The sequence below is a fragment of the Larus michahellis genome, chromosome 11, assembly GCF_964199755.1.
Source record: "Larus michahellis chromosome 11, bLarMic1.1, whole genome shotgun sequence".
Taxonomy (NCBI): Eukaryota; Metazoa; Chordata; class Aves; order Charadriiformes; family Laridae; genus Larus; species Larus michahellis.
Genome location: NC_133906.1, coordinates 13591454 through 13606233, shown reverse-complemented (window position 1 = coordinate 13606233; position 14780 = coordinate 13591454). Strand labels below are relative to the sequence as shown.

General features: G+C 45.8%; 2 protein-coding genes across 3 annotated transcripts in view; both read left to right on the top strand.

The window, feature by feature from the left end:
- The window catches only part of LOC141749635 (solute carrier family 22 member 4-like), a 28529-nt gene extending 22478 nt beyond the window's left edge, over positions 1-6051 (top strand). The window contains exons 9-10 of the mRNA XM_074603452.1: positions 1799-1934; positions 3175-6051. Of these exons, the coding sequence (XP_074459553.1) occupies positions 1799-1934; positions 3175-3250 (212 nt within the window). The 3' untranslated portion in view covers positions 3251-6051. The remainder of the gene's footprint in view (positions 1-1798; positions 1935-3174) is intronic.
- A 518-nt stretch (positions 6052-6569) lies between these two features.
- Positions 6570-14780, top strand: part of LOC141749634 (organic cation/carnitine transporter 2-like) — a 34502-nt gene continuing 26291 nt past the window's right edge. For both annotated transcript variants that reach the window (XM_074603451.1, XM_074603450.1), the window contains exon 1: positions 6570-9273. In XM_074603451.1, the coding sequence (XP_074459552.1) occupies positions 8881-9273 (393 nt within the window). In that variant the 5' untranslated portion in view covers positions 6570-8880. The remainder of the gene's footprint in view (positions 9274-14780) is intronic.

The following is a 14780-nucleotide window of genomic DNA, read 5'->3' as shown; positions in this document are numbered from 1 at the left end:
AAGCCAGGCACCTCAGCACTCATTTTGCTTTTTCTTATTGTTCACACCTTGTTCTATAAGCAGAATTACTGATTTCCTTATATGCTTTTTTTGACACTTATTACCATCACGTTCTGTGTGCTGCACAAATATTAATTGATAAATCTTTTTTTTTCTTTTTTTTTTGGAGTACACGGAAATGATCCTCATGTAGCAGACAGGGAAGGGTGACAGAGATTAGGGGATTAAGGGCGGAAGTATCTGCGAATACCGGCTGCTCAGTCCGGGGTACTCAATCTCCTGTTTCTGTCGCTCACACATGATTTATTTCCATCTACCATCACTGGACCCGTCTCAGCTCTCCCCTGCGCCTAATGAGTTTTGCTTCCTGCTGAGACCTTTGATAAGAAATGAGGATGACTGCTGACTCTGGCGGAGCATCGCTGGTGTACAGCTAAGGGGTTAATCTGGTCCACCATGCCGGGAACGGGGAGAGGAGACTACTAGCTGTAGCTCATCTCTACGTTCCAGTGTGACACTAACACACTGTACCAAAAATGATGAAAATACATTGTCTTTATTTCGTACTTGTACAGTGCAAACCTAAAGTAAAAGGGACAGCAGGACAGTGATGTTTCTTCAGGTCTTCAGTCTCTGTTGCAGCACAGGCAACAGTAATGGAGAGATGTAGACAGGATAAAGTTTTTACTGTTGGGGTATTTTTTTTTGTTTGTCCCAGGTTTCCATAGGCTCAACCTTTAAAAAAAGATCTTCCAGTCATCAGAATAGTTTCCTAAACTTTAGGAGGTTTTAGGAGAAACTTGTCAGCTGCTGGTATTTGCTACAGCTAAATTAGGACCTCGCGGTTCATCCAGCTCATGAACACAGAAGAGATCAAATCACAAACTTTGGCTCGATGTGAAATACGCAGGGGGCTTCACTTTAATCCTAGTTTATTCTGTACATTATAAAGCATGCTGCTCTATCCCAACTAAAAAGTAAAGCTGTCAAGTCCAGTTTGGTATTTTCTCTACCTTAAATACTTTAAATCCTAGCTAATCCCTTTCCTGAAAGACCTTTTCATTGCTGTGCTATTGTGACTTCTGAAGATCTTGCATCCTGCCCAAACACTTGTGCACTAGCTTCAGGCTGCTGGCAGGGGCCGCTGCCTTCCAGTCCAAAATAATATTCTGAGTAGACCAAGGTCAGAGCCTCTTGTCTGTTACGGGAGGCCTGATGCTTTCTCCCCATGCAATAACAAAGGTATTTAAGGATTCCCCCCGTCAATGGCCTATTAGCCTGAAACTGTCCGATTCAGCTGCCATCAGTCTCTTCCCTTCTGTTGCACAAACCCAGCAGGATGCACAGTCCTAGGTAGCTGATGGGCTTGGTTGCTTATGAGCACTTCTGTTCCCTCACATTGAATTATTTAAGGGAGGATTTGGTTCCCGTTGACAGTGTAGCGCTGAAGACTCCAGCAGGGATCCCAGCAGAGCTGTTACCTTGCAAAGATGTTGGCTGTCCCAGTTGAAGATGTACCAAAAAACTGTTTAGCTGCTACACAAATGCGCGGGACGGTGTGAAACTGATGATAGGCGTTGAGCATCCTAGAGTGCACGTTGTAGTTTTAAAATTGAAAAATCCCTTTGTTTGCTGGCAGATAACAGACGTAACTCACTTTGGGATTCACCTTTGATATTTATGAAGATTTCAGCTAATTATTCCAAATTAATTCTGCATTACAGCAATGTCTGGAATATAAATTTTACACTTGGGTTTGTTGCATTAAGTACTTTTGTCATGTCCTGTGTTCTGCCAGGTGCCTACGACAGATTCCTACCGTACATCCTGATGGGAAGCCTGACTGTGCTGATCGGGATCCTTACCCTGTTCCTCCCAGAGAGCTACGGTAGTCCCCTGCCCGAGAGCTTTGAGCAAATGCTGAAGGTGAAATGGTAAGGCAGCTTTCGCTCATCCCAGGCTTCATGAGAATTCAGGACCTCTTTCTACATAGTCCCTTTTCACAATCAGTAAACATGTTTCATCAGATCCGCTGCAAAACATCAAAGCTTTCAAAGTCCCCTTTAGATATTTCTTTTTTGGTTGTTAATTTGATAGATGTTGACATTACGCAGTTTCTGTAGAATCTCTGAACCTGAGAGCTGATGTGCATGGAAGTGGGCTCTCTCAAAGCAAGGCTGACTTTCACATCACCTTGAAGCTGTTGCTTCATATCTCCCAACACTTTCCATCCTTTTAAATCGCTCACTATCCTTAACTCTTCATTTAAACTATTCATTTAGTAGGATGGTTTACATTTAAAAACACTCGTCTCTTTCAGTGCAAGTTCATTAGGTACTACTCCAAATTAAATACAGCATTTCAGTATTCTGGCCTCTTTCATTTGGGAGGCTAGAGTCATGCCAGGACAGCTTTTCTCTTGCTTTATTTGGTTTAGCTGTAAGCAACGACAGTTCTCTTGCCCCCCCACCGTTGCTACTTAGGGTACCCTTAGCAAACACCTCCACTGAAATCTGTGCAGGTACATTGTAGTGCTGGTGCAGAGGAGATGGCTGGAGTTTGCGAGTTACTATCGTGGGAGGAAGACTCTTAGGAGCAGCAGAGGGAAACTGAATTAGCCAAAGTGCAGCTGCACAGCTGCCATCCAGCTTACCGAGAATTTGTACTGAATAGAATGTGCCCTTATAAGCGATAATATAAGCTGCCTGTATCTAATCCCTGGTTGGTATAAGAAGCTGTCATTATGCTTCCAGAATAAGAAGAATTCTCAGGCCAGGTTCCTTGAGAAGGGCATGCTGCTCTTTATCACAATTAGGGGCTTCTCATATGTCTGACCTGTGGCTTTTCGACTTTGCAGTGGACAAACAGTAGCTAGAAATCCTAGAGTCGAACCAGATTCCCTTCGCGGGCTTCTTGCGTAAACAGTCTGAAGTAACTGAATTACAGTCACTGAATTGCATTCAAGTTCCAAATGTTGTTTGCTGCACTGCTTCTGCCTTCTGGAAAGGCAAACTTTACAGAGCATTTGCTTTTTTCTAACGTTTGTATTAGTAGTTATAGTATATTAGTAGTGAGTAACCTGGTTATTTTAGCAGTGCTGATTAGGAGGGGGAAGTGTCTGGTGTCACCCTGCAAAATGTTCTCTAGCTTCTCAGGTTTTTTACTTGCTTTCAGTTTCAGAAATGGGCAACAAACCACTGGCATTAGGAATTCAAAGGAGAGTCCTAAAATTCTGGTAACACCTTTGTGAAGGAGGATGCACGCTCTCAGAGGGGCTGTAAGAAGAACAAGATCTTCTGAAAATGCATTTTCTGCCAGAGGAAAACAAACAAAACCCAACAGTCAATGCTACTGCACCATAGATATTATCCCCTGTGCTACTGTACCCAAATACATAGTTTACTGAACAGATGCTGTCTACTCCCATAGGACTCTTAGTCTGTAATTCAGCATCCTGATACCTGGGGTTTGTCAGCAGATACAGTCCCTGTTGAGAAATGGGGTCCTGCCTATGCTAAAGTCAATTGATTTGAGGAGTAAGCTAGAAATGAGCCTTAGGAATAATACAGAATGACTCCAGTCAGTCAGGTTCTCAATGAAAGCTGCTTGAAGAAAAAAACAAATATAGAAAACATAATGCTGATGTTTTTTCTCACTGTGCATTTTGACTGGATGAAGGGGAGCTGGGTGTCTTTGAAAATCTCAGCACGTGCCCCTAAAGAAAAGATCCCGGCTTCCTTTGAAATCTGTGCCCAAAGCCCGATGGACCAAGTGGGATCAGAATTTAGCTGTAGCAAAGCAGACGTAGGTTTCACTGTAAGGACATGTTTTTTAAACAAGACATCGGAGTATCTTTCAATGCGGCTTGCTTTTCCCAGGACCTGGGATCCACTTCTCATCCGCTTGTCCCTGTAAAAGCTGCTGCTTTTTCATAAAGCCTGAGCCCACTGACATCCCTGGGCTTCATGAATGTTCCACGGCTTTGGGGACAGGGGCAGCCTTTAATGCAGAAATGAGCACAGCTTGCTGACCTGATGGGCCGTGCCCGCTTTCAAAAGATACATGGGCTTTCGCAAGTCAGTGATCCTATCCTGTGCCATGCCGTTTCAGCGTTCATGTTTTTCATGGTATATTGGCATAAGCAGTTTTTCAGATCTTTTGGTATTTTTTTTCAAAGCGTTTAATTTCTCCTTTGACTATACACCGCATTGTTTTGTACCTTCAGAGAAAGCTCATTGCAGTTTCAAAAGCCTCTGCAAAACCTTTGTACCATTTACAAATTTAAAGGGGATTTGATGAGCAAAAAGCTCACGTTTTGCACTGCAGATGTTCGCTTGCAGTTATTAAAGACGCAAAAGGGCTAACTTGGGACCACAGTTTTTTCAAAACAAAAAAAAACCCACACCAACAAAGCCAGTGTTTTGTTTTTCAAATCCTACAGGTTATGTATGCATTTTTTTAAAAGTTCAGCAAAGCTAGATTGGATGAAAACTCAAATGTAGAGCTTAGAGTTGTGCTACTACTGTTTTATGAACACTACAGACTTTGAAAAAAGTGTAATACCTTTTATTTTTCTATTTATTGGCTGTACGTGCACTTCTTGGCCACATAAAGTCTATCAGACCTGGTAGACTGATTTTTATCCTCTATAAATAACTATTAGCCATGATGTACCTTCTGTAAGGGCCACCAAAAGCACACTGTCTCATCTCTAATGTGAGAGTTCAGGGCAAGTTGTCTTGTGCTGGCGCTTGGCAGAGGAATGAGGCTCTTCCTGGAAGTTCAAGCACAAATATAAAGCTTTATAACCTTTAAATGCAAGGAACTCGTGCAATTATATCAAGCTGCTCTTTGGGATGCGGAAATACTATTTCCTTTCATATATAATTTGCAGCAGTTATGCTTTTGCCATAAATGTAATATGGCATGAGGCAACCATTATCCTGTGACCCCTGACGTTCTCATCCCTTCCCAAGCTGGAATTTCTCTAATTATTTAATCTTGTTCTTACTTATTACAAAGTTAATCTACAGAACAGCTGTTCAGACATAACTAAATTTCTCAACAGAGCCTTTGTATCAGGGTAGGACAGGTTTGAGGACTTGGTTAAATATAGGTGGCCGTATTTTTATGAAGATTTTTATATTAGGTTGATACTTATTCTATGTGATCGTAGGCTTGGGTATTTCTAAAAGGTAAATATTTTTGTACTCTTGAACTTTGTAGCATCTTAAAACCTAGTTTTCCTTTTTTAAATAAGAAAGGTTGGGTTTTTTTAAATACTTTGTTTTAATCAGTCTAATTTTTCTTGCTCATACCATTGATCTCACGCTAGCGTCACATTTTAGTATTTTTAGTGGCAGATTTAAAAAAAGAAACCTTTCACAAGAGCGTAATGCCTTTCTGAAAAGTGTGTGTGTTGTTATAAGGCCTTACGGCGTCTGAGCACAATAAAAATGAGAAAAGGAAGGTGACTCAGCTGATAAAGCATTTGCAAGGAGAATTTCAGTCCTCTGCCAGTACCTTTCCCAGGCTTGATCAAAGAGCAACAGTTGACGGAAGAATCAAACAGGGACGAAGCTGGAAGGCAGGATTGCCCGTTTCTGGCAAGTTACTATTTTTTTAATTGTAAAGCTGAAGGAAACGGCTACTGGTGAAAATGAAATGTATTGCTAGTGAGCTGTTTCAGCCTCTCACTGCCATCTTCAGTGAGTTTTCTGTGTCAGATGCGCGGTGGGGCTCAGGACGGGAGCTGGGTGCTCACCTGCAGCTGGGGGTGCCTGTAAGGCTCTGCCCCGAGGACGGGAGGGAAGCGCCAGCTGGATCATTCCCACTGACCGCAGGGGACATGTCACCGTGCCTCATCTGTCACCTTTACTTGGGTCTCTCTGTGCAACCTTTGATCTTCGGCTGGCTTGTTGGGTCTGCTAAAGCATACAAGAAACTAGTAATTGTCACTCGTTAACTTCTGTCTTCATTGTAATAAAACTGTGTGCTGGCGTTGTATAACCTGCTTTCTGTGTGGATTGTAATTGAAGAATAAAGTCTCCTAACTTTAATGCTTTGTGCAAAGAAGTTTAAAGAAGCAATTTAAAATGTATTTAGCATGGATAAAGTATGAAAATAACCCCCTAAAATAAGCTTTTCCACACTGGAAGACTGTTATGGTAGTACAGTTTTCCTGGCTTTCAGATGGTTCATTCCTGACTCTGGGGTCTGACACAGTCCCTGATGCAGACCCTGGCCAGGCTCAAGGATGATTTTGAGGTTAAACTTCTATTTTCTCCATTTCATTTCCCACCGTTGAGATTTTTCACAGCTGTGCAGTTCCAAAATGAAACAGAAGGCGTTTTTTTTAAATACGAGCATTCAAAAATGCTGTAAACAGTATACGTTTGGCTTTTCTCAAACAGAGGTGAAGAAAATATCAGACATAAAAAGCCAGTCGGAAACGTGAATTAGCCTTATGGAGAGCAGGGCCAATTTCTGCAGGGATGATCATGCAACTTCTAAACTTAGCTCTATGGGAGACTGTCATGGATGGAAATATTTGGCACAGTTATGATTTAGTAGCGATTCAAAATTTATTAATGGTGCATGGTAGATTTAGAGGTTGAATTTTGGCAGCACTTAATCATTAATTGATTTAGAGGTTTACAAAGTGAGTGAACGAAGTAATTGAACAGTGTCTCAGTTACAGATTTGAAGATGGCAAGATTCACACTGACTTACTATAAGGTATCCCAAATCAATACATATACATATGGGTAAAAGCACAGATCTCAAATTAATACATATGAGCAAAATATAAGCGCATGTACACACATACACAAAGGTCTCTGATTGCTAAAATCAGGAATTTCTTAACAGTGGGCAACTTTAAGTCCTACATGTGCATGGACATCCATAAAGCTAATGTATATATGTATCACAAGCATATAGATGGAGAGACTAGCCTATAGTTAGAATTTCCCTTACTCGAATTTAGGGTAAATACTCACAATGCATTGGTGGGCGGTAGTTGAGGCTGGAGAAGGATTCTCTCGCCCGGGTCTGGAGGTGTCAGCCCAAGCAGCATCCCAGCTCAGGGGACACACTGGCCACAGCCCGCAGCCATCCAGAAGAGCTCAAAGGGTCTTTACTAGAATCATTACTTATAGGATTCGAGATAACTGACTTTCATCAGATGCTTTTTCACTCTGGCCCAGCTCAGACAACGGAATATTCCGTAACTTTCTACCGGTTACGCAAGCCCAGAGCTTGCTAGGTCTTGGGATGCTGGTATTCCCCCCTCTGTGGCCATGATCCATCTGTTGTCGGGAGTGATGAACTATAGTTATTATCTTCAAACGGTAGGAGCCATGGGGACCAGGCACACTATTGTGTTCTGCTCTGTTGCTCTCTACCTTTTAATTCTTTCATGTCAGACCATGATGTTACATTCTGGTCCGTGGTATTGTTCTGTGGCCCGAGTTGGGAGGGACGTCACGCCAAGCACCGAGTGGCCTGAAGGAGCTGGGGGGTTGTAACACCACAGAGACATGATCTTCCTGACAGTGCCACTAAGTAATAAGCTGGGATTTTTGGCCAAAGACTAGAATATTAATTATAATGTTTATTAATTGTCAAACACATAGTACATGTTCCCTCAGAAAATAGCATCGTTGTCAGCAAATACTTCTTACAGCCAACCAATCCTGCTGAAGTGATGACAGCAGGTGTGGGAATGTGCCGCTGTGGACAGAAACAAGGCAAGGAACCATTTATCACTCGGACTCGCAGAAAGCCGCCTGCCTTTGATCCTGCAAGGAGCAGAACGACGGATGGAGGGTCTTGGCTCATACGTGGTTCGTGACCCAAACCAAGGCCTTACTAAGGAACCCTGGGCTGGTTCACCTGAAACGGGTAGCCCCCTGGGGGCTGCAGGCAGCAGAACGGCTGGTGTGGGAAGGGACCTCTGGAGATCATTTCACCCAACCCCCTGCCAGAGCAGGGTCACCAAGAGCAGGTCGGACAGGAACGTGTCCAGGTGGGGTTTGAATAACCCCAGAGAAGAATCCACAGCCTCTCTGGACAGCCTGTGCCAATGCTCTGCCACCCTCAAAGTAAAGAAGTTTTTCCTTGTGTTGAGGCGGAATTTCCCATGTTCCAGTTTGTGTCTGTTGCCCCTTGTCCTGTCACTGGGCACCACTGAGAAGAGTCTGGCCCCATTCTCTTGCCATCCGACCTTTAGGTATTGCTGAGCGTTGATGAGATCCTCCCTCAGCCTTCTCCAGGCCGAACAGCTCCAGGGCTCTCAGCCTTTCCTCAGCACAGAGATGCTGCAGTCCCAGATGCTCACCCGGAGCCCGCAGCCGAGCCCTCGGCAGGCGGGGAGCACAGGCAGGAGCAGGCAGAGCTCTGCCTGCAGGCGTGTGCCCGGCACCTCCCAGCACACGGGGCTCGCCTCCTCCAGCCGCCGCCGGGAACACAACCCCGGCCGGAGCCAGGCCTGGGCCCTCCCTTCAGCCTCACAGGGCCGCCGCGGCCCGGCCATGGCAGCGGCGCTGAGGGCGCTGGTGCTGGAGCTGGAGCCGGCGCCGGGCCCGGCCTCCCCTCAGTAGCCGAGCCCCTGCCGCGCCTCCCGGCCGGCGGGCGAAGAGCATGCCGGGAGCCGCCGGCGCCGGGACGAGGCGGCAGGGCAGGGCCGGGCCGCGGCGGTTCTCCCGTGGCGGCGGCCGGCCCCACCTGAGGGGCCTCCGCCTGCAAACCCCACCCCCGGCCGCTCCCCCGCCGGCCAGGCCCGGCCCATGGCCCGGCGCTCGGCGGGCTGCGCGGCGGCCGCTTCCTGCCCACACCAGTCGGGCCCGCAGGTAACGGCGGCCGCAGCTCGGCTGCGCCATGCGCGACTACGAGGAGGTGACCGCCTTCCTGGGCGAGTGGGGCCGCTTCCAGCGCCTCGTCTTCTTCCTCCTCAGCGCCAGCATCGTCCCCAATGGCTTCAACGGCCTCTCCATCGTCTTCCTGGCCGGCACCCCCGAGCACCGCTGCGCCGTGCCCGGCGGGGCCAACCTGAGCAGCGAGTGGCGCAACGCCAGCATCCCGCTGGAGCTGCGGGACGGGCAGGCGGCGCCGAGCCGCTGCCGCCGGTACCGCCTGGCCGCGCTGGCCAATTTCTCGGCGCTGGGGCTGCGGCCCGGCTTCGACGTGGAGCTGGCGTCGCTGGAGCAGGAGCCGTGCCTGGACGGCTGGGAGTACAGCCGCGACGTCTATCGCTCCACCATCGTCACCCAGGTGCGGGGCGGCGGGGGCCGGCGGGAGAGGGGTTGTCCCGGAGGGGGGTGGTCGAGGGAGGGGATTCTGCCCCTCTGCTCCGCTCTGGGGAGACCCCCCTGCAGTGCTGCCTCCAGCTCTGGGGCACCAACAGCAGAAGGACACGGAGCTGTTGGAGCGGGGCCAGAGGAGGCCCCGGAGATGCTGGGAGGGCTGGAGCCCCTCTGCTGTGAGGACAGGCTGAGAGAGCTGGGGGGGTTCAGCCTGGAGAAGAGAAGGCTCCGGGGAGACCTCGGAGCCCCTTCCAGTCCCTAAAGGGGCTTATAAGAAAGATGGGGACAAACTTTTTTGCAGGGTCTGTTGTGATAGGAAAAGGGGTAATGGCTGTCGACTAAAAGAGGGAAGATTTAGACTAGATACAAGGAAGAAGTTTTTCACTCTGAGGGCAGTGATCCCCTGGCCCAGGTTGCCCAGAGAAGCTGTGGCTGCCCCATCCCTGGAGGGGTTCAAGGCCAGGTTGGACGGGGCTTGGAGCAACCTGGTGTGGTGGGAGGTGTCCCTGCCCAGGGCAGGGGGTGGCACTGGATGATCTTTGAGGCCCCTTCCAACCTGAACCATTCTATGATTCCATGATTCTAAGTTTGTGGTTATCACATCTTTCCCGTGGCCTACAGTCCCTGCTTGGGCATCACCATGCTGTTGAGTCTGGCATGCTAAATTTATTTTGAGATCTTTTGTTCGATTCCACTTGCAAAAAGTAATCTCCAAACACAGCACTTTTCCTTAACTAGCGCAGCATGTGTACCATAACTGCTTAATGGGTTTCATCTGGTATCTGTACTAGTGGCTTGAAGCAAGGGACAGTCAGGATCGATGGGTTCAGCTCGCCCGGTGGTTCAGAGATGTTTCTTTGAACTCGGGAGATCAGAAGCATTTGTTTTTTCCTTTTGTTATTAAAAAAAAAAAAAAAGGCAGTTGAAGTCACCCTGAGTTGTGCAAGGTGCAGCACTCAGGGGGCCCTGGTTTGATGCTGTGTCCAAAGGGACCCTGAACTTTGCTGTGTCCCCACAACGCCTCTGGCTTGGTCGTGCCCACTGCTTTGGTCTCCCCACTCACCTGCCAGGACAGGTCAGGTTCTCATTTGCTCAGACCCACCCCTCCAGTCAAGTCCTTGGTCAGGGCAACCCAGGAAAGGTGAAGCTGTGCGGATTGTCCCTCTTCTTTCAGGTGGCAGCTGTACAGACCCACAGGTGCTGGATGACTTAAGATACAAGGGCATGTGTTTTAGGGAATACTTGAATTTCAAAGCCTGTATAAGTTTTTCAAGCAGGCTTACAAACCATTTGTGCGGTCTCATTGCCTGATTGTGCCTGTGGACAAATTTTACAAAGCTGTAACTATATTTGGCTTTATTCCTTGCTTTGGAAAAATGGGTTGTGATGGGTGTTTGGATAGTGATGGGTGTGAGTACTTAATGATCACTGTAAGCTGATCTGAGCACAGAAATCTTCCTCAGGAGGACTGGGGTGAGGAAGGAAGTATGGGAGGGGAGCCGCGGCAGCACAGGGAGGCATGGAAATGGTGACACTGGCGTTGTTGGAAACTTCCCTTGAACAGGCACAGCAGCAGGGGCACGAGTGATTCTGACAAGTGGTACAAGGCCTTGCCTCACCTGCTTCTGAAGAACTGCTGGCTTCCTGGAGAGGAAAGCCGTTCTGGATTTCTAGACCCTGGCCATTGCTGAAATGCACTGTTGTGAAAGGCTGAGCCGCTCTTAGGGCAGAGTAAGGCAATTGGCATCTTCTCGGGGCAGTCCCATTCACAGGTGAACATACGGGTTTTGTTCCCAGCACCTTAATATAATGGTTGACCTGATTTAGACATGGTTTCAGGCAGAACTTTGTCTCTGGAGCTTCATCACTGAGCATTGTCTCGGTGGAAATTAAAGTGTCTTGAGCTACCAGAGTATCATTGAGGAGTCTTGTAAGAGGTTTTCTTATAAGAACCAGGAGCTGCTGACATTTTGCTGAGACTCCCCAGCAGCTCTGGCCTGTTGTCTGTATGGTTTGGCAGATGTTTTGTGTCTGTGGGAGGTAATGTTTGTCTGCCCAGACATCATGCACTGAGGCAGTATTTTTTTTCCTTTTAATATTAATGCTTCTGAGCAAGTTTTGCAAGAGCTGTGGCCTTTCACATACTTGCAGGTTTTCAGTGTTAAACTGGTTTAATTTCTTGGCTTGCTGCTGCTGCTTTTATGATTCACTAATCTTGTGTTTGGTTGCATATCTCTAACTTGTTGAATAGTCATGAGGACCTTTGTCCCAGATTTCTGTAGCTGGCACTGGGAGGGGGAAGGGGGAAATTTTTTTTTAAGAAAGCTTATTGCTGAATCTCTCATGATTCTAGAGAAAGCCCTTGGTTATGGTTCTGCTTTTCAGGGGAGACTTAAAACATTCAGTTCCCTCTCATTTGAAGAGAGACTTCCTTTTCTCACACAGACTAACAACAGAAGGTTGTTATTAGCCGGTCTGCAGTATTTAACCAGCTCTCGTGTGACAGAATCCCTTTACGTCTTTTACTTTTTGAAATGCTGGAGCTCAGGGAATAAGAAAAGCTTTGCTTTGGCTCCAGAAGCCATCTGTGTCATTTTTACTCCTTTGTAAGTCCCATAAAAAAAAGAATGTAGGAGCAATAAAAGTTCATACGTGGTAGTAAAAGGAATAAAACCAGGGGTAATGAAGGGAAAAGGCTAACAACTTCTGCCAGTCGTTTGTTATTGGGCTATGCTGAGTAAATGGGAATAGAATTGAGCAGTGGAGTTACTAAGAGCATGAAATACGATTTAATGAGAAGATGTTAGATGATATGGCATTCAAAATGTTTTAGCCCATACGGGAGTAATTCTTATATGCTGAAACATAAGTAGATGGTGAATTTTGTATACACATATTAATCCTTAACTTATAAAAATATGTTGCACTGTTCACCAATTGGAAATCAGTTCAGTGCAGGGGCTGTGTTCCAGAGCTGCATGTTTTATGCTAGTCGTGCTCTTAACAAGCTTCAGGGCCTGTTTGGCTTTTGCGGACGAAGGATGCACATGGTGGGAATTGCCGAGTGTGCAGAGGCTTGGTGCAGGGCTGGCACTCCGTCCTGTGTGACATGCAGGGAGAGAAAGTTCTGGGCCAGTATTAGTGCCCTGAGGTTTCCATTCCCTTTACACCAGGGAATGAAGTGCCCTGCTGTGCTGTCAGACCCCTGTCCCTGAGGGGAGGTTTAGGGTGGATATTAGGAAAAATTCCTTCACTGAAAGGGTTGTCAAGCATTGGAACAGACTGCCCAGGGAAGTGGTGGAATTGCCATCCCTGGAGGTATTTAAAAGCCGGGCAGACGTGGTGCTGAGGGACATGGGTTAGTGGTGGGTTTGTCAGTGTTAGGTTAATGGTTGGGCTCGATGATCTGAAAGGTCCCTTCCAACCTAGGCAATGCTGTGATTCTATCAGTGGGTTATGCGAGACCTTCACGAAACAAGTGGAGACTGCAGTGGTGACATCTGGAAAGACGCAAATGGGCACTGTGGCTGTCAAACTCACGGTTGTGATGTTCACTCTCTGTTGGAAGACAAAGAGGATTCTATTGTTTTGCTTTACCAAAATAAAAAAAGAGGCTTATGCTAGACATTGTAATTTCCATGGGCTTTTCTAAGAGTGCAGCTGGCAGATGACGTGCAAATCAAGCCCGTGTCATCCAGGTCCAGCTCTTGATCTCTTCGTTCATGTTAGTGCAGTGGCCCCAAAGACAAGAAGTCACCTCCGTTATTCTTCATCCTTTAAAATCAGTGCATCCTCTGTCTTGCTGTAGATTACCGTCTGCTTGTTTTTCTGCCTGAAGTTCATATTGACAACTTCTCTAGCCCCAGGAGCTGATAAAGCTGTTGAAAGACCTTTAGGTGGTTTGCAGGTACAAAATCTTAGTATTAATAGTCTTGTCAGAAGAAGGAAAAAAAGTCTAGTTTTCATTTAATAAGTAAATATAAATGGCTGGCAGATGTACGAAAGCACTTCTGAAATGCTGAGGTTTTCAAGGTGTGATTTAAGAAGCACATAGTGCATGACTCTTCAGAATTGTACAAAGTACAGACACTTCTGACCTTGCAACATCAAATAGAGTTAGTATTATTAAAGAATGGTAGGCCGGCCTGCAGCTGATGTCATTAAAATGGAAACGATGCTCTTTTAGAGGTACCATGGGCAATTAGGGTAATGTTCCCATTATGCTGTCTTTACTTTTACATTAAAACTTAGCTCATGTTTCTCAGTTTCTCATGTCAGTGCCTTGTCTCCTTTTTCTTCAGACATCTCAAAAATGTGATGTATGGGGGAGAGTTAAGTTTCTGTACTGGAATTATAAAACATTTGGCACTTTCCTTCCTGTTCTATGCAAGTTTTACCTCTGTAAACATTTAAAGCAACTACAAGGGGAGAAATCGAGCAGATTGTATATTTTGTAGATACAGACTTCTGTTTACATTTGGATATAAGCTTTAAGGTAACATCTGGAACTTCTAAGTATTTGGAATATACAAATGCATTTTCAGAGGAAAGGGTGCTTAATAACACTCATAGCTCTCAAGTATGCAGAGAATATTTATATGGGTATAAACAAGACCAGATTCTGAATCCAGGTCTTAGGTAGTCAGTTGTGAGACTGCGAGATTTTTTTGAAGAACCTGTCTCTATTTGCAGACAGAAGCAAGTGGTAGGAGAGAATACAGTATGTCGGATTAACTTCAAAAATTCTTGCTAACATGTTGATTTTTAAAAAGAAAATATTAGCACGTGGGACTATCCCACTTCATTTTTCAATTGTGTGTATTGTTCTGCACAAGAGAAGAAAACAGTTTCTTTTGAAAAAAAAAAAAGATACAGGAGTGTGAGGACATGATGTAGCTGTAAAAATTCCTTTTCTTATAAGGCTCTTCATTGTATCATAAGGGTGTAACAGAGTAAGGATCTCAAAGTGTTTAGTATTTGTCATAGTTGATTGTTGTTTCGGGTTTTAGTAATGGCATTAGGGAAGCGTGAGTGTTCCTGCGGTGGAACAGTTCTCTGTAATCTGAGAAACACACTTTTTTCAAGTGAGGTCCTAAATTACATTCTTGGTGGCCTTGCAGCTACCTCTGTAATTTTCCAAACATATTTTGTAGTGGTGTATATTTGTCAGTGGTATATATTTGTTTGCTCTGATGCTGTATTGCAAGAACTTTTGACATATTGAAGAGCTCCCCTGTAATTGGACTTGTGATTTCCATGTTGTGATGCATTAAAAATATTGGGCAAATGTTATGCTCAAACAATATAGACGTCTAATTATTAGCAGCTAGAATTTTGTTATCCCCGTTATACCATCTTGTAAGAGATGACAAAACTGCAGTGAAAGTGAAGCAGGATGAGGGATCTGCATCGATGCCTGGATGAGAGCCCCTGCGGGATTTACTGTTAGTAATTCATGAAGTGCCGGCTCTCCTT